Source organism: Fundulus heteroclitus, chromosome 13 (assembly GCF_011125445.2).
Source record: "Fundulus heteroclitus isolate FHET01 chromosome 13, MU-UCD_Fhet_4.1, whole genome shotgun sequence".
In the NCBI taxonomy this organism is placed as follows: Eukaryota; Metazoa; Chordata; class Actinopteri; order Cyprinodontiformes; family Fundulidae; genus Fundulus; species Fundulus heteroclitus.
This window is the reverse complement of record NC_046373.1, coordinates 35,487,275-35,505,413: the sequence shown is the minus strand read 5'-3', so window position 1 is coordinate 35,505,413 and position 18,139 is coordinate 35,487,275. Positions and strand designations below refer to the sequence as shown.

The 18,139-nt window shown below is 44.0% G+C and overlaps 1 protein-coding gene across 1 annotated transcript in view; it reads right to left on the bottom strand.

The window, feature by feature from the left end:
• stx12 (syntaxin 12) overlaps positions 1-18,139 on the bottom strand; it is a gene marked incomplete in the record, with an annotated part of 53,476 nt that overhangs the window by 32,534 nt on the left and 2,803 nt on the right. Inside the window, 1 exon segment of the mRNA XM_036145616.1 lies at positions 8,211-8,348. Coding sequence (XP_036001509.1) covers positions 8,211-8,348 — 138 coding nt within the window.

The window sequence follows — 18,139 nt, the reverse complement described above, 5'->3', positions numbered from 1 at the left end:
CAATCAGCTAACCAGTATTTTCGCCCCTTCCCAAAATTACTTCAACGGAAGGTTTCCAGATGGATATGCGGAGCAAATCTATCTGGCGGAGTCAGGTAATATAATCTGACCCAATCTGTATAATCTGACTGAATTTGACTTTGGAAAGTGCCTTGAGATGGCATGTTTCATGAATTGGCAAAATTGAAAATTTAATTGAATGCTTTTCACCATGGCAAGCCACTGGTTTATATTTATGGGGTCTTTGGTAAGCCATCACTTGGTAATAGCTTTTTCCTTGCAATCATAAAAACAAAATTAAAAAGATATTTATCTGCTTTCGTCAGGTTTGGGTCCAAATTATGTAAATGTTACATCAAAGCCTAGTATTTAATTTACCGTTCGATGAACGTCTTCCCAATATGAGTCTAATGCAGTGCAGGCCCAAAAAATATGGGTGTGGTCTGCAGGGCTTTGTCCAATCTCTCACCAGCATTAAGGTGGATGTCCGGTTTTTGTTTTTGTTTCGTGGTAATGAAATGTCTAATGCTATTTTTCGTAGAGCTGATTTGTGTGTCAATTATGAGTTCCTAAACATCAGGTGATATTGCGACTCTCTAAGTGGCCCCTTAGTTTTGTGAGGTACCAATATAATTCACCAATGTTTTCCCTGTGTAGTTTTGCTTCGTATGCTTTATAAACATTTGTGCAATGCCAGATATGTTGTCCAATTGTAAGCTTTTAATATAATATCTGAGCGGAAGGTATTTGTAAAAACCATGTCGACCAAGGTCATATTACGCTGACATAGTTTGGAAATCTATGAGATCCCGCTGTTTTGCCCTTGTTAAGAGGTATACGGAACTAATGCCCTGTTTGTCCCATTGTATGTAGCTTTTATCAATCAAAGCTTTGGTTTAAAGTGAAGGTCATGCACTGGCCACATTAAAATACGACTCTCTCTCTCTGAAGTTTGAATTGTTTCACTATGTTTAACCAAATATGGATAGAAAATCTGACCCATTGATTCTGGAAATCACAATTTCTAGCCTAGAGAGGGTTTACCAATAAGCTTTGAGCCGGTTTATTTAACAATGACATCTCGATGGTTTTCCATTTGGCTATATAATCTTGATTACACCGGAGCATGAGTGATCTCATCTGGGCTGCTATGCGATAATCTTTGAGACAGGGCAAGCCCATCCCCCCTTTAGGTTTAGGTATTTGTAGCGGCTTAGATCTTGTTCTTGGTGCTTTTCCATTCCAAATAAAGCATGATATGGCTTTGTCCCATTCTCTAAATTGCGAGTCAGGGATTTGGACAGGTAAAGATTGGAAAACGTACAGCAATCTGGGCAAAATATTTCTCTTTATCGCCATGATCCTGTTGCCTAAATACGAGGATAAAGGAGACAACCTCTCCATATCAGCTTCAATACATGTATTAATTGGTTGGTAATTTTCTCCATAACGTTTAGACACATTGTTAGTCTCACCCCAAGTTCTTCATAAAGCTAGAGTCCCAATCAAATGTATATTTTAATTTAAATCCAGGTATTGGTTCATAATTATACACAAGGGCTTCTGTTTTTTGCAATGTTAAGAGTGCAACCTGACAGGTTACCATATTTCTGCAGTAAATCCATCAGTCTCGGAATCCCAGGGCCTGGATTTTCAAGGCTAATCAAGATATCACCTGCATGAAGATCTGTACTCTGAGCCATTCATGTTTATACCTTGTAAAGTTGGATCTTGTCATATAATTTGTGCCAGCGCTTCAATAAAAAGATTAAAAAAGACTCGGGCTAGCCGGGCAGCATTGAGGGCAACCACAACGCAGGTGCATGGGTTTAGATAAACTCCCGTTCACTTTGATTCTGGCTATGGGGCATACACCATGTATACATGGTATGAATGGTATGAATAAAATCCTGATGGTAGCCATACTTTTCCATAACTTTATAGAGAAAGCACCACCCAACATAATCAGAAGCCTTCTCTGCATCCATACTAAGTAAAATAGCCTGTGATTTGTGCTTGTGTATGTGCTCCATAATATGGTGGGACATCCTTCTATTGTCCTGTGTCTGCCTTCCTGGGATGAACCCAGTTTGGTCCTCCTCAATTAGGAAGTCCATGATCTCTTCCATCTGTTTTGCTAATATGGCAGCAAAAATTGTAAAGTCTTGATTCAGGACACAAATGGGCCTTTAGAACCTACATTGAGTCAAATGATTCCTGTCTTTTAGAATTATTGAGATTGTGGCCTTCCTCCAGGATTGGGGGGGGGGGGGGGATCCTCCTCAAATGTATGATTAAAACTGTGTCAAAATTGGAATCAGTAGTTTTTTCATTGATTTATACCATTCTCCAGGGAACCTGTCAAGTCCAGGGCTCTTATTGGATTTCAGAGAAGACATAGCCTTGTCAATTTCATCCACAGTGATAGGTTTGGTTCAATTTTCATTATGTAGCTTGCCAAGGCAGGGTAAATCTAATGGCGTACCGCGCACGTGACGTCACCGACTCAAGAGCATTAGGTAGGGCATACAGGTAGAGAACGCCCGTAGCAACCAGCTATTACACTCACAACAGAACCAGCTATATGACCGACTTTGCAGCCGTTAAACTTTCCCAAGACGATGTTCCAGGTGCAAGGATTACTGGTTGCACTGTCGAAGAACACACCAACCTTCAGCTCAAACGATGGCTTGAGTGTCGAGGGCTTAAAAAAACGGAAAACGGGCCGAGTTGATCGAACGGTAAGCTTTGTTTTTTTTTTCCTGCGCGGCGGTCATGGCGTCGTCGGCCGTTTTTTTCTGTTTGTAATCACCATCCAGGGATGTCAGCCACCATATGTAGGTGAATTTGGTAACTTTTTCCGGGTTGAACTGTTGTGTAGGCTGACTGCACCGGTGTACCCAGCGCACACATTTCTCCTTGGCAGTCTTGAAGAAAACATCCTTCATATGCGGCCGATCTGCGTACCTCGAGTCGCTGTTGCACGTTCCATAGCAACAATGTTTAAAAACCATGGTCTTAGATTTGGAAAAAGCAGTCGTTTACCGAGTAAAACCAAGGGTAACACACGTCTCTTTCACAGCGACACAGCGGCGGACTGTGCAAGCTTGCCCTACTGCGTACCACATGATGTGACGTCATCGTGACGTTACGTTTCTAAAAATAGCTCGCCTGCGGTACGCCATTGACTCAAGAAACTATCCACTGCATCACTGTGTGTGAGGTTGGTCATATAAAGTCTGATAGAATGTTTCAAAGGCTTTTTGTATTCCATCTGGGTTATATATCATTTATGTTATAGGGTCTTTTATTTTATTAATACTAGCATCTGATTGCTGTTTGTGCAGTGTCCAAGCAAGTATTTTAGAGGCTTTAGATCCTGCTTCATAAAATATTTGTCTCCCTTACTGTAAAGTACATTTCTTGGCTAAGTGGTCTAATTTTTACGAGTAATTGTTGGTTCTTTGCTTCACTATGCTGTTTTTCAAATTCCATAAGTTGTTTTTGTGCAGCAATTAATTTCCTTTTTTTTCTTTTTTAGCTGAAGCAGTTTCTGATATTATAAAGCCTCGTAAGAATATTGCAAAATATTGCAGGATTTACACTACCATCATTATTATTTTCTAAATAAGTTTGTAAATGCTGTTTCATTCTTTCTTTTAATTTGAAAGTCGTTTAGCAGGCCAACATAGAGTCTCCACAGCGTTGATTTACGGCTGCCATCCAAATGTAATTTTAAATGCACTGTGGAACGGTCTGACAAGTCTCTGTAAGCAATTTTGCATTCATGTATTCCATGTCATTCAGTATTATACATAAATAGGTAATCTGTTTTGGAGTGAACAATGTGTCTGCGTGAGTAAAAGGTGTACTGTCTGTTTTGTTAATGAAGGTCTCTCCAAACATCCAATATGCCTAAATCTTTAACTCTTCCATTAAACCACAGTTCGATATTTGTAAGTTTCATTTTTCTGTTTGTAGTAGGCCCGTTTTGCACTACACTTTTTTAACCGAGTTGAGACCAGTCCGAGCTTGGTAACCGAGATAACTCTTGTGTGTAAATGGTCAGCAGACTGAACTGGACCGCGCTAGACATAACCGGACCGCGCTAACTGCAGACCAGTTCCTGAGCAGGTCTCGGACAGTTTTTTTTATCCCGGTTATCTGATAACGAAGAGCGCATGAGCAGACCGCGTCATCCCCTTACAGTCAGCTGACTGTCCGTGGTTTTTCCGGCGTGTCTGGCTGCACGTCTCGATTCACACCCCATTCAGACAAATTGCAGACATTCATAATAATACTAGCTTCCTTAGCATGCCACACGATTTCCAGAGATGATTCTGCTAAGCAGTGTGATGAACCTCAGCGTCTGTCGTTGTTTCCTGCGTCTGTAAATCATTATTAGACGTTCGTTTGTCTTATCCACGTCCCAAAAGCCGACTCTGTCTAACCATAACATCCTGAATGTCACGGGTGCCGCCATTTTGATTTGCTCGGTCCCGCCTTCAATCCCAGAGAGCAGCAGCAGTACCGCAGATCGTCACTAGGAGGCAAGGAGCAATCAAGGAACCGGGATAGTGTGGTGTGTAAACGGTCGTCTCGGCTTGGTTAACTGATCCAAGCTCAGACTGGTCTTGGCTCGGTTAAAAAAAGTGTAGTGTAAACGGGCTAAGTGTCTAGTTTAGGATTCAAAATCATATTGAAATCGCCTGCACATACAACTCCAGAAGACTGTGATGTCATTAGATCCAGGATATTATTAAAAAATATATTTTTATTGCCTGGTGGTGCATAGACATTCAGTAAGGTTACTCCCTTGCCATCAATCTTGCTATTGACCATCATGTACCTGGGGCTTTTCAAACCATTAACATTAAGATTAATTATTTTGTATTGCTTGTATTGCATGAACAAAATTCAAACATATCAAGTACTCTCTCCTCATACACCAAAACAAAGAACACAACGTAAGGAACAAGTATGAAGGAAAACAAAACTGGGGAACATAAACAAATGTGAACTTCCATCATAAAGGCTGCTCTGTGGCCTCTAGGGTAGGGAGTTGAACCGCCCACAAGGGGGCAGGGCCCCCTCAAAAAACTCTTTGGAGTGGTGGCTGCCATTAACTCCGTAGACTGACTAGTTTATATAGCAACAGAGCATAAAGAACAAAAGTCGAAAGGGGCCCTTTCAACTTTTGTTCTACTTTTTTCCACACATGAAGTTGGGGTGTTAGCTTTACAGTAAGATAACAAAAGAAAGAGGGCCAAGCAGTATAGAACAGTACTTGCCTACCATGGGTGACTTACGTTATACAAACTTATTAAAAGAAGTCCTTCACTTTAGCGTGGGGGAAAAACCTCTGTCCCCGGTGTTGGGATCAGCCGGCTGGTGGTGGAATTCCTGAAGCTTGCCTCTGACTCTTTGCTGGTACGCACTCCTGGTCTCTCCCCTCCTTGCCTGCTCCCGGGAAAAAGTTGTCTGATCCGGTCCGCTCCACTTTGGTGCCAGGTGGATAGGAATGCCCCTTACACTAAGATCTTCTGCGGTTTGATCAGCGTTATCATAAGTCATTGTCCCAGAGTACAGAAACATACGGATCCTTGTCATAGGTATGTGGAGGCATATCCCTCTTTGTTTCAGCACCTTTTTCAGAGGAAGATATTATTTCCTTTTTGTCCATCACGTCTGTGGCGTAATCGTGGTGGGAAAAAAAATCTGTCCATCATCGCTTACTTTCTTTTTCCAGGTAGCACTAATAATCTTCTCTTGGTGGTATAATTTAGGTATTTCACAACGACAGATCGCTGGGGCGTGCCTACGTGTGGTCTCGGGTCCAGGGCTCTGTGTACGTGCTCAATCCATAGCATCGTGACTCTTGCACTCTCCGCAAAAGGAGGTTGCTCTGTTAGCATAGCCCCCTCACAGTCCACATCCTCGGAGTCACCCACGGTGTCAGCAGCTAATGTCAGGTATGCGGTTGTTCTGTGCTGGGTAGTGTTACGGTGCAGCCTTACCTTTTTCCAGCGGGGCTCCCAATCTACTCCAATCAAGTGAGACTTTTAAGGAGGCAGAAGCCAGAAGGAAGACGTCAGAGCATTAGCTCTCCCGAGCAGCACCTGGCTGACCCGCTGCCTGCTCACTCCTTTGTTGTTTACTTCCAGGACTTGTTCTGAGTCAACCTAGAGCTGCCCTTGTCTCCCACTTTACCGTGGCTCCACCAATGTCTTCTGCCCTGAGTAACTGTGCCTTACTGGGGTTCTGCTACCGTCTCCTCCTGTTGAGCCGTCACCTCTCTGCCATTCTGAGCTCACTACGCCTACCAGCTACCGCACATGCCCAGCCAGACACTGCCCTTCTGACATTAACCCTCTTCTGCGTTTATGTAGCTGATTTTCATTCCGACGAGTTTATGAGAAACTCAGAATATTTTTCTCCAAACACAATATATAGTAAATTTCAAACCTAGTTACACTCTCAGACAAAAACTGGTTCATCACACAAACCACAGCTGAGCAGTGTTGTGTTGAGGTCCAATGCACCAGGACTGCTTAGACAGGGAGAATAGATGGTTTTAATGAGGGGTGAAAGAGACCATCGTGGTCAAAAGAGAAAAGACATCCCTTAACAGAGGGGGAGTATTGCGCTTACAACACCCCACTGTTTACAGCTTGGTCCTCCAACACATTCCAAAGAGATTACATCAGCAGTCTCATCATTCAGGCGACCAAGTACTCCACTCACACCAACCAATAGCTTCTAACGACCCAGGACAGTGGCGGGTTGGGTCATTGATTTGCATCTGACTTAGAACGTGCCTAGGAGGATGAGCCTTGAAAAAAACAGCAGTGCTCAAATGTGAGCCACTAGAATAGCGTACCGCGAGCGAGCTATTTTTAGAAACGTAACGTCACGATGACGTCACATCACATGGTACGCAGTAGGGCAAACTTGCATAGTCCGCCGCTGTTTTGCTGTAAAAGAGACGTGCGTTACCCGTGGTTTTACTCGGTAAACGACTGCTTTTTCCAAATCTAAGACCATGATTTTTAAACATTGTTGCTAGGGAACGTGCAACAGCGACTCGAGGTACGCTGTTCGGCTGCATATGAAGGATGTTTTCTTCAAGACTGCCAAGGAGAAATGTGTGCGCTGGGTTCACCGGTGCGGTCGGCCTACACAACAGTTCAACCCGGAAAAAGTTACCAAATTCACCTACATATGTAGCAAGCATTTTGTTGGAGGAAAGGGCCCAACCGAAGAACATCCTGACCCAATTCCAGCGACATCAAGTAGTGAACAGGTAAGAGTTTTTTGGTGGCCGACATGTTAATAATGAAGCGCCTGCTACCATGATAGCATATAGGCTATCATGGTAGCAGGCGCTAACATGATACCCTGCTACCAGGATAGCTTACTCAAAAACATTTCAAATAAGACAAACATTAAACATATACCGATCCCTGGACGGTGATTACAAACAGAAAAAAACGGCCGACGGCGCCATGAACGCCGCGCAGGGGAAAAAAACAAAACTTAACATTCAACCAACTCGGCCCGTTTTCCGGTCTTTTTAAGCCCTCGACACTCAAGCCATCGTTTGAGCTGAAGGTTGGTGTGTTCTTCGACAGTGCGACCAGTAAACCGTGCACCTGGGACATCATCTTGGGAAAGTTTAATGGCTGCAAAGTCGGTTATATCGCTGTTTCTGTTGCGCGTGTAATAGCTGGTTGCTACGGGTGTTCTCTACCTGTATGCCCTTCCTAAGCGGCAAAAGGGGCGTTGCTCTTGAGATGGTGACGTCACGTGCACGGTACGCTATTGACAAAGCCTCCTGGACAGGTGTAAAAACATTTTCAGAAAGAAGTGAACGAAAGTACGGTTGCCTCCGATTTAAACCTGTTTGCATAAGAGAAACTATCTGCCGTAATCACAACTATATTATTGCTCTTGATACTAAAGAAAAAAAGAACTGAAAAAAGGAACAGAGTAACAAAGATTACTTGAAGGATTTCAAGTTCTTGTAAATGAGAGTCTTAAATGCTTTTACAATCTGAACTTGAGAATGCTGAATGGACAAAAGGGTGTAGATGATAATGGGTAAATGGCCCCTAAAACTGATCAAACACTGATTCTTTAACACACTGGCTCTTCATTGCATCTTTTTTAACCACCTGAAATTTATGAAACAACTTCTGTTGCTTACGTACCGATAGGCGGGAACCAGCCCTCGCTCTTGCTATCGATTCCCTCTCTTTGTCTGCTGCTTGCCGCTGGACAGCTTGGAAGTTGTTGAGAGCTGCGGAGAAGTCATTCATAAGCCGGTCCCTCTGAATCTTCTGTTGCCTCTGGAAGGCATAGGATAGGGGGTAAATATACAGTTAGAAACAAATGATAAAAATATCAAGTTTAGAGTGTCTTATCTATACAATGTGAATCAGAAATAGACAAATAAGCCCCATTTACACTACCCTTGTTAAACCGATCCGAGCCGAGACCAGTCCGAGCTTGGATCAGTTAACCAAGCCAAGCCTCGTTCTGACAACAGTTTACACACCACCTATCTCGGTTCCTTGGTTGCTCCTCGCGTCCTAGAGAAGATCTGTGGTACTGCTGCTCTCTGGGATTGAGTGTCCCAATGACCCTAGGACCAATGCTGTCAGGGGCTTTATGCCTCTAATAGGGTCACCTGGAGGTGACCCTACTCTGGAGCCAGGCCTGGGGGTGGGGCATGCTGGCATGCTTTTACCCATGGATCCCAGCCGGGCACAACCCGAAGAGGAAACATGGACTCACCACCTGTCGGAGGGGGCAAAGGGGTCGGGTGCATTGTGCAATGGGTGGCAGTCGAGGGCGGGAACCTTGGCGTTCTGATGCTCGGCTGAAGGAGCTGGCTCTTGGGACGTGGAATGTCACCTCTCTGGTGGGGAAGGAGCCTGAGCTAGTGTGGACGGTTGAGAGGTTCTGACTAGAGATAGTCGGAATTACCTCGACGCATGGCTCTGGAACCAGTCTCCTAGAGAGGTGCTGGACATTCTTCCACTCTGGAGTTACCCCTGGTGAGAGGCGCTGAGCAGGAGTGAGCATACTTGTTGCTCCTCATCATGGTGCTTGTATGTTGGGGTTTACCTCGGTGAATGAGAGGGTGGCCTCTCTCCGCATATGTGTGTGGGGACGGGTTCTGACTGTAGTTTGTGCTTATGCACCAAACAGCAGTTCAGATTACCCACCCTTTTTGGAGTCCTTAGAGGAGGTACTGGAGAGTGTTCCTCCTGGGGACTCCCTCGTTTTGCTGGGGGACTTCAATGCTCACGTGGGGAATGACAGTGGGACCTGGAGGGGCGTGGTTGGGAGGAATGGCCCACCAGATCTGAACTTGAGTGGTGTTCTGTTGTAGGACTTCTGTGCTTGTCATGGATTGTTCATAACGAACACCATGTTCAAGCATAAGGGTGTCCCTATGTGCTCTTGGCACCAGGACACCCTTGGCCGTAGTTCAATGATCGACTTTGTTGTTGTTTCATCTGACCTGCGACCACATGTCTTGGACATTTGGGTGACGAGAGGGGTGGAGCTCTACACCGACAACTACCTGGTGGTGAGCTGGCTCCGATGGTGGGGGAGGAAGCCGGTCAGACGTTGTAGGCCCAAACGTATTGTGAGGGTTTGCTGGGAACGTCTGGCAGAGTCCCCCGTGAGACAGAGCTTTAACTTCCACATCCGGGAGAGCTTTGAACACGTTCCGAGGGAGGGGGGGTGGGGGCATTGAGTCTGAGCGAACCATGTTACGTGCCTCTATTGTTGAGGTGGCTAGTTGGAGCTGTGGCCGCAAGGTTATCGGTGCATGTTGCGGTGGCAACCCTCGAACATGCAGGTGGACACCAGCGGTGAGGGAAGCTGTCAAGCTGAAGAAGTCCGGTCCAAGAGTCCTATTGGGCTTTTTTGGCCTGTGGGACTCCGGAAGCAGCTGATGTGTACCGACGGTCAAAGCGGCAGCCGGCTCGCCAAGTCGCTGAGACAAAAACTCTATCCAACGTCTCAGGAAGGGGGGAAGCATTGCAGTACCAACACTATTTATAGTGGGGGTGGTGTGCTGCTGACCTCGACTAAGGACGCCGTGTGTCGGTGGGCGGAAATACTTCGAAGGTCTCCTTAATCCCACCAACCACGTCTTCCATTGAGGAAGCAGAGCATGGGGACTCGGGGTCGGGTTTTACCATCTCTGGTGCTGAGGTCACCGAGGTGGATAAAAAGCTCCGCAGTGTGGTTTTCGTCCTGGCCGTTGAACACTGGATCAACTCTACACTCTCAGCAGGATCCTATAGGGTGCATGGGAGTTTGCCCAACCAGTCTACATGTGTTTTGTGGATCTGGAGAAGGCATTCGACCGTGTCCCTCGGGGGGTCCTGTGGGGGGTACTCCAGGGGTATGGAGTACCGTGCACTTTAATAATGACTGTTAGGCCATGGTCTTGATCCGGAAAAGGGTAGAGTGCCTCCTCCAGGTTGGGGAGGATGTGCTGCCCCTAGTGGAGAAGTTTAAATATCTTGGGGTCTTGTTCACAAATGGAAGGGAAGATGGAGCAGGAGATCAACAGGCGGATTGGTGCGGCGTCTGCTTTGAAGCGGACGATGTACTGGTTCATTGTGGTGAAGAGAGAGCTGAGCAAAAGGCAAAGCTCTCGATTTACTGGTCGATCTACATTCCTACCCTCACCTATGGTCATGAGCTTTGGGTCATGACCGAAAGAACGAGATCCCGGTTACAAGCGGCCGAAATTAGATGGGGTGAGGAGCTCAGTCATGGAGGAGCCAGTTGAGGTGGCTCGGATATCTGGTTAGGATTCCTCCTGGACGCCTCCCTGGTGAGGTGTTCCAGGCTCGTCCCACCGGCAGGAGACCCAGAGGAAGACCCAGGACATGCTGGAGGGACTATGTCTCTGGGCTGGCCTGGAAACGCCTTTGGATTCCCCTGGAGGAGCTGGCCCAAGTGGCTGGGGAGAGGGACATCTGGGCCTCCCAACTGAAGTTGCTACCGCCACGACCCGACCCCAGATAAGCGGATGGATATCTGGGGGCACCCTTTCTTTGATGGAGGAGGCAGCTATTCCCGTGTTGGTCCTCCTTGGGCTCACACGCTTGGGGGGCCCTTTTGGATGTCTGGGGCTCTGGTGTCTCTACCGGCGGCCTCTGTTGCCCTTGGAGGGGGGGGTCTTTTGGCCCATCACAACCACTATTGTGCAAATTTCTCATGGAGAAACCCTTACTAAGGCCTAGTTCACACGCAGCAGGATATCTGGGAAAACTAACTATAGTTAGCTTTGGCTACTACTAAATCATCTGTATTAAACCCTTCGACGTCTATGAAATTAGTACCTTTGTTTTCTTTTGGAGAATACACATATTTTGTTGATATGCCACAAATGAAAAAAAATGCACATTGTTTAAGTAGACCATGTAGATCATATTTCAGCTGTTTCTTAGTTTGTTTACTGATGTTTGATGTGTGGTTCATCAATAAAACTTTATAAGGATAAATTCCGCCTGAATTTTTTCTTTGCATTTTTTTTCTTTGAATTTGTAAGATGCTATAAAAGGCTATAAATGAGATTAACTCAGCAAAACATCGACCCCTTTAATGAAGGTTTATTGTTTGTAAATGCGCAGATAGTGATACACTTACTGGATAGATTTTATTTAACTTCATGAAAGTATTCGCTGGCCTGTAATTATATCACAGCTTCTGGGGTCAACTGATACAGAAGGCATCCACAAGCAGAAGAAGACATGTCGGTCTGTTACAACCTGGCCCAAAGGCAATAACAAAAAGGGAGATACACCGTATATACGAGGCAAACAAAACACAGCTGCCCAGTCTGTTTAGAAGTGCCAGTTTAAATAATGATGTCTCTTTCAGGATTGGTGGAGCAATAAAGATGAGTATCCAACCCGGAGAAGAGGAGAACTTTAACAGAAGTGATGCAGGAGGAAATACAGGAAATGACCCGGAAGAAGGTATGCATCAAGATCACATAGCGGGAGCCAGCTGGCAGGAAGCAGCAAACTGCACATGAATTTAAATAACGTGAGAAATAAAACACAAAGAAGGCCACTGGCTGTAACATGGTCCTAGAGAGATAAGGAGCTGGATAACCCTAGGCGTCTGGATCCAGTGGTTTCATATGAATACAGTTATTATATACAATAAATTATGAAGCAAATATATAATATATAAATTCACAGTAAATGTGAACAACAACAATTGTGAATTATTGTGTTTTTATTCATACCAGGTGTTTTAACTATTATTGGACCGTCTTGTGGCAGAGCTTGACCGGAGGCACCAGTCCTACACAGATCTGTGTGAAATATTGAATTCTAAATAATTTTAAAATAACTTGAAATCCATTTTATCCCAAAAACCTTCACACTGGAGCAAACAAGCTGTATAACAAATATAAAAGTATTTAGTTTTAGCTGGGGACTTTCTTGAAGAGGTGGCGCATTTCAGTAATTTTTGGTGAAGAAAAAAAGAAAAAAAAAATCAGACACAGATATTGATTTGAGATTATATTTGACATTGCCAGTTACAAATCCTGCTGGTGAACGCTCATTTTCAAAACTGTAAAATTGTTAAATCCCGGCTACGATCAAGCATACAGCAGAACAGATTCAGCCATCTTTCACTGATGTCCACATATATTCTTCAGTGGCTAATTTTTAAAGACACCATAAAAGACTTCTCCGCCAGAAAGTCAAGAAAAAAAGTTCTGAAAAGGTAAGAGTCCACAGTTCTTTTTTAGATTTTGTTAGAAATTATGAGATTACAGACTGGACTGCAAAGTCGCTTTACTTAGGTTACTTACTTAGATTGGACAGAATTGGGGATGAGGTGTCAGCTAGGACACGTCTGCATTATAACATGATCCTCTCCACCATTGTGATGAACGGAACACTGATATACTGTGCATAACCCTGAATGGGTGTACACAATTGGTCCTACTTAATGTCTGAGTGAGGAATGAATAAGGACTATGGTGTCAAGAAATCTACCCGTTGCGTTGCTTTGTATGAGCAACCAGTACTGAGGCTGTGAACATCCCTCTGTCTTTTAGATTAAATATTAATTTAATAATCTATTATTTAGATTAAATATTAAACAATAGTGAGATTGTGGGTGTGCAAAAGACTCCCGACGCCCCGCTCAGATGTTGTGTTGTTGCATGTTGTTTTCAAGTGTGTTTAAAACTGGGAGCGCCGAAGAGGGTGCACAGCACAGCCCACCCCCCATTCGGAAGGAAGCTGGTGCCAGCGCCCCACCCTCCAAGCAACTACCCAGAACCCTCAATGTCCAAATGCGAGAGTGGGGTGAAGGGAGCCGTCGAGGCGAGGCTCACACAACATAAGCCCCCCCCAGACATCTTCACCCCCACCCCCCCATACCGTGGGCCTACATGAATGTGCGTTTGTGAAAATGTTGGAGTGAAAGTGTATAAAATGCATGATAAAATTGGGGAGAGGGATGTCATCAGAAAGTGGCAACCTCCAGTAACGCCCCCCTCTCCAAGGATCTACATGTGTGGCGGCGTGATGGAGCAGGCAGAGGGAGGAGTCCGGGGATGGGGAGCAAAGGACTGGAGAGCCAACCCAGGGAGCCAGCTCCCCTACTGACTCCAATAGGCACCCCCCGCTCCCCGAAAGCCCCACCCGGAGAAAGGGCCCCCGCCAGCGGCACCACCATAGCCCAAGGGCCAGGGAGAGGCCCTTGGGCAATGGGCTTGGGTTTGCCAGCCAACCACCCACCAGGACCAACACCTCCACCCCACCCCCCCCCCCCCCAGCCCACCCACCAAGCCCTACTGGCTTGACCCCCCCCCCCCCCCCAAAAAAAAGTAAATAAATAAAATAAATAAACAAACAAATAAATAAAAGGGGGGACCCTGGCCATCCAGCCTGCACGAGCCATCCCAAACCTCACCCCCCAAGCGAAACCCGTACCAGGAGACTACACGGACCAGGACCCGGGGGGCGGACACAAGCCCAACAGAACGTCCACCCCCCCCCACCCGTAGATTTAATCACCATACATTTGACAGTAGACATCCAGGCTGGGTTAGTCCCTACTCCCCCTCCCTCCCCTCCCCCCCATTAGCAGAGTGCCGATTCATTGAAGGGGAAGAGCATTCTGCCCTGAGATGTTAATGTCCATGCCCCCTACCAGCTCAAACAGGCCCCGAGGCCCCCCCAGCGCACCAGAGGCCCCGTGCAGGGGCAGGACACCCGGGTGTGTGCCGGCCCAAACCCCAAGCGGCACACACCCCCGGAACCGGAACCCTTGAGGCCCCCACCGGGGCCCCCCGCCCAATGGCGGTGCGCCCAGGGACCCCAGACCCCACCCCGGACCCACCCAGCGACAGCACAGCTACCAGGTCAGTAACCCGCGTCCGTCGCCGCGTAGCTCCCCGTAGGCCTCCCAAGCTCCCTCCCAGATGGGGGAGGAAACAGACCGTGGAGTCAGACCCACCAAGCGCCCCACTCCGGAGCGCCCCCCCAGAGCATAACCATAACGCATGAATATAATCAGGATGATTGCCTATGCAGTGTGGACAGATATTAGATTGTGCCAAACCCATCTTGAATAATCTTTGTCCTGTGTAGTGTACTCTGTGAAGGATTTTGTAGTGTATTAGTTGTAAACCACCTTTTAATATGCTTAAATTTATTTCTAATTATAGATTTAAGTTGTTCATATTCCAAAAATTTATTTTTACTAATGCCAATTTGGAAGGATGTCAGGGTTCTTCCAGATGAGTGTACGACTGCATGGGATAAGTGATGACTTCGTCCCACCATGCTGTCAGAGTAGAGCTGATGTTAATAATTTTAAAGCATGAATGCCGTTTGCATAAAGTTAAATATTGCTGTAGGTAATCTTGGCTACTGTAGCTTGTCTTTCTGGCAGGTGATTTTGGGTTGAATAAAATGAGTCCATAGAACCACAGGAGGCTTTCTCAGCTGGTTCTAGTGCGACTTGGTTCAATAATGTCGTTTCACTTCGCCCTCCACTCTGTTATAAAATTATAACTTCATAAAAGCTTTCTGACAATCGCCTTTCTCTGACCTCACCCAGTTAGAACCCCTTCTCCAGGCCATGTTGTAGCTGCAGTTTTTTTTTTTATTTAACGTAGTTTCCTTAATAATCTGCATGGATCAAAATCCTTGTGATTTTATTTAACGAGTGTCCTGGTGAGCTGCTGCTCCTGAGGTGGAGCTGCTGCTTATTGACTGACAGCCGATGCAGCTCTGCCTTCTTTGTTACATAAAAGCACAGGTAAAATTTTTTCACTTTTTCTGAATCAGACCCATTGAAATGCGGGACACTGTTTCACATTCCGACCATTCTTAAAAAAAAAAAAGAAAAGAAAAAGTGCATCATGCTAAATTAGCCTGAGCTAATAATGAATCATGAGGAGATCCCTGTTTGGTTTATCAGCTAAGTTACTGGCAGCAAGGGAATACACACTGACAGGTGACGTGGCCACAGGTGGAAATATTTCATTAATTAACTGCAGGAGCAGCGACAGGCTTACCGGGGGAAATTGTTGTCAGCTGTTCATTCAAGTGAACTTTATAACCTGCTGGTTTGCATAAATCCAAAGAAAACTTTGACCACTGCTACTTCATTCATGCTATATATATATATATTATATATATATATAATATATATATATATTAACACACACACATACACTCAATGGGTGGCACACTGGTGGCACTAAAATTATCTCTAAGACGGTAGTTATTCATTACTGTATATATTTGTTTCACCCAACATCATTTTCTGAAAATTACATTTTGATAAATTGGTACCTAATACGAAAAATATTCATTAAACATCAACTGTTTGCTCAAAAATTCTGAAAATATTCATGGATCTCAAAGAGTGCTTTATCTACCAACGTGATGTTTTAAATGCCCATTGAAAAAAAGCGTTTGAGAAAAAAAAATTAAACTTTTAGTCTTGCACATTTAAATTTCAATGTTTTGTAAATAATTTAAAATCGCCTGGATTTTTAACAAACTGAAATCTATGTTTAGTCTGCATGTGCTTTACAAATAGGGGCCAATTTTCGGGATTGAACAATATTGTGGAAAATACATTGATTTCTCCATTTTACAAACTTTTAAAAAAAAAATCAGTGAAGTGAGAGAATTGTTACACCTTAATCAAGGAATACACCCTGAAAACTCAAGATCGTTACACAAAAAAATTGACTTTTAAAACATTTTTTATTATTATATTATTATTATTATTACTTCCATTTTTTTTACACTATTGGGCAATAGGCCCCGCCACTTCAATCACTACCATATTTAATACTTTAGTTCAGGGCTATGACTAAAAGGGGATGAAGAAGGTTTTGTAAAAATCCGATCAGACATTCTTGCAAAGTAGATTTCTTGACATCACAGCGCCCTCTAGTGATGGACGATCCTCAAACGCGGGTCACATGTGCAAAATCTTATTTTGAGTATGGGTTATGAAGGACATGTTAAAATCTGTTATGGTTTTAGAATAATCAGCAATTACATTTAGAGCTTGCTATCTAACAATCACTTATTTTAGCGTTACTTTCGAAAAAGTCAAAATTCAAAAATCTGCCACGTTAACTTTTTTCCATTACACGGTTATAATATAGAGTTTTGTGCGGATTGCCCAAAAAATGTAGGAGGAGTTTAACAAGAAAGGTTTAACCTTTGTAGCCCTGTAGCGCGAAAAGTAGCTGAGAAACAAAGGGTGTGCCAATTCCCTTTATTTTGCAGAATCATCCAATAAACAGTAGTTTGGTGGTTATAGGCCGAAACGCATTGTCCTTTGTTATAGCGCCCCCTAGTTGTTGAGGGGTCTGAATTTCTGTGTTTTAGTAGCGGTGCACATTATGTACTTCGACACCTGACTCAATAGGTTTGTTACAAGTCCGCATGGGCTGCACAACGCGTTTTAGCGGAGATTTTTTACTGTTAATAATAATAATAATAAAATAATAAATAATTTAAAACACACACGAAAAACAATAGGGTTCTCTGCTCACAGAGCAGACGGACCGGCATAGCCGTTCGCCTGCGCTGCGGGCTTGGAACCCTAATAAAATTGGATGAATGAGGATGTAAGAAAATCACTGAGTACTGTCTGAAATGTTTTCAGACAGTACAAACAATGAATAAGCCCAGATTCATCAAATCTGGGCTTATTCATATTCATCAAAAGTCTTGATGAAATCTTTATAAGGCACTTTTAACCTATGGAGGCTGACTTTGTTTGTAATGCCACCATAGGTGTGCCTTGCAGAGTGTACAGAGAGTGCAGAGGTACAGAGAGTTCAGTTTAACTTCATCAGAGCAGAAAACCAAATTTTTGTGAAAGAATAATAAAATAATAATAATAATGAACACAAACACAATTAATTAAGACAGAAAAAAAAGAATATCAAAATTAGCAAAAAAAAAACTAGACGGTGAAATAAAAATGATAAAGAATGAAAATGGATGGTATGTTGGATATGCAATTCTGAAGAGGCTACGTTTTAAGTCTAACTTTAAAAACAGAAAGTGACAGAGTTTCAAAGATCAGAAGGAAGTGAGTTCCAGAGATGGGGAGCAGAGCGGCTGAAGGCCCTGCTCCCCATAGTGCTGAGACGGGCAGGAGGGCAGTGAATCAATGGAAAAAGGAGGACCTAAGTGTGGTAACATAAAAAAGTTCAGAAAGATAAGATGGAGCGAGGTTGTGGATGCATTTGAAAGTAAAGGGTTCAGTCCTTGGACCAGTTCTCTTTACTATAATATATATATATATAATATATATAATATATATATATAGATTATATATATATATATAATATATATATATAATATATATAATATATATATATATAGTGTCCAATTGGAAAAATTATCAGACAAAACATGGGATAATTTCCCACTGTTATGCTGATGACAAACCAACATATTTCAATCAATCAATCAATCACTTATTTATTTTGGTTAATTGTCCCATTAAACACAAGAACAGCAAAAGAAAAAAAGAATAGACAAACAATAGCAAACCACAGTTACCAAAAAAGGAATAGGCCGAAGCAAAG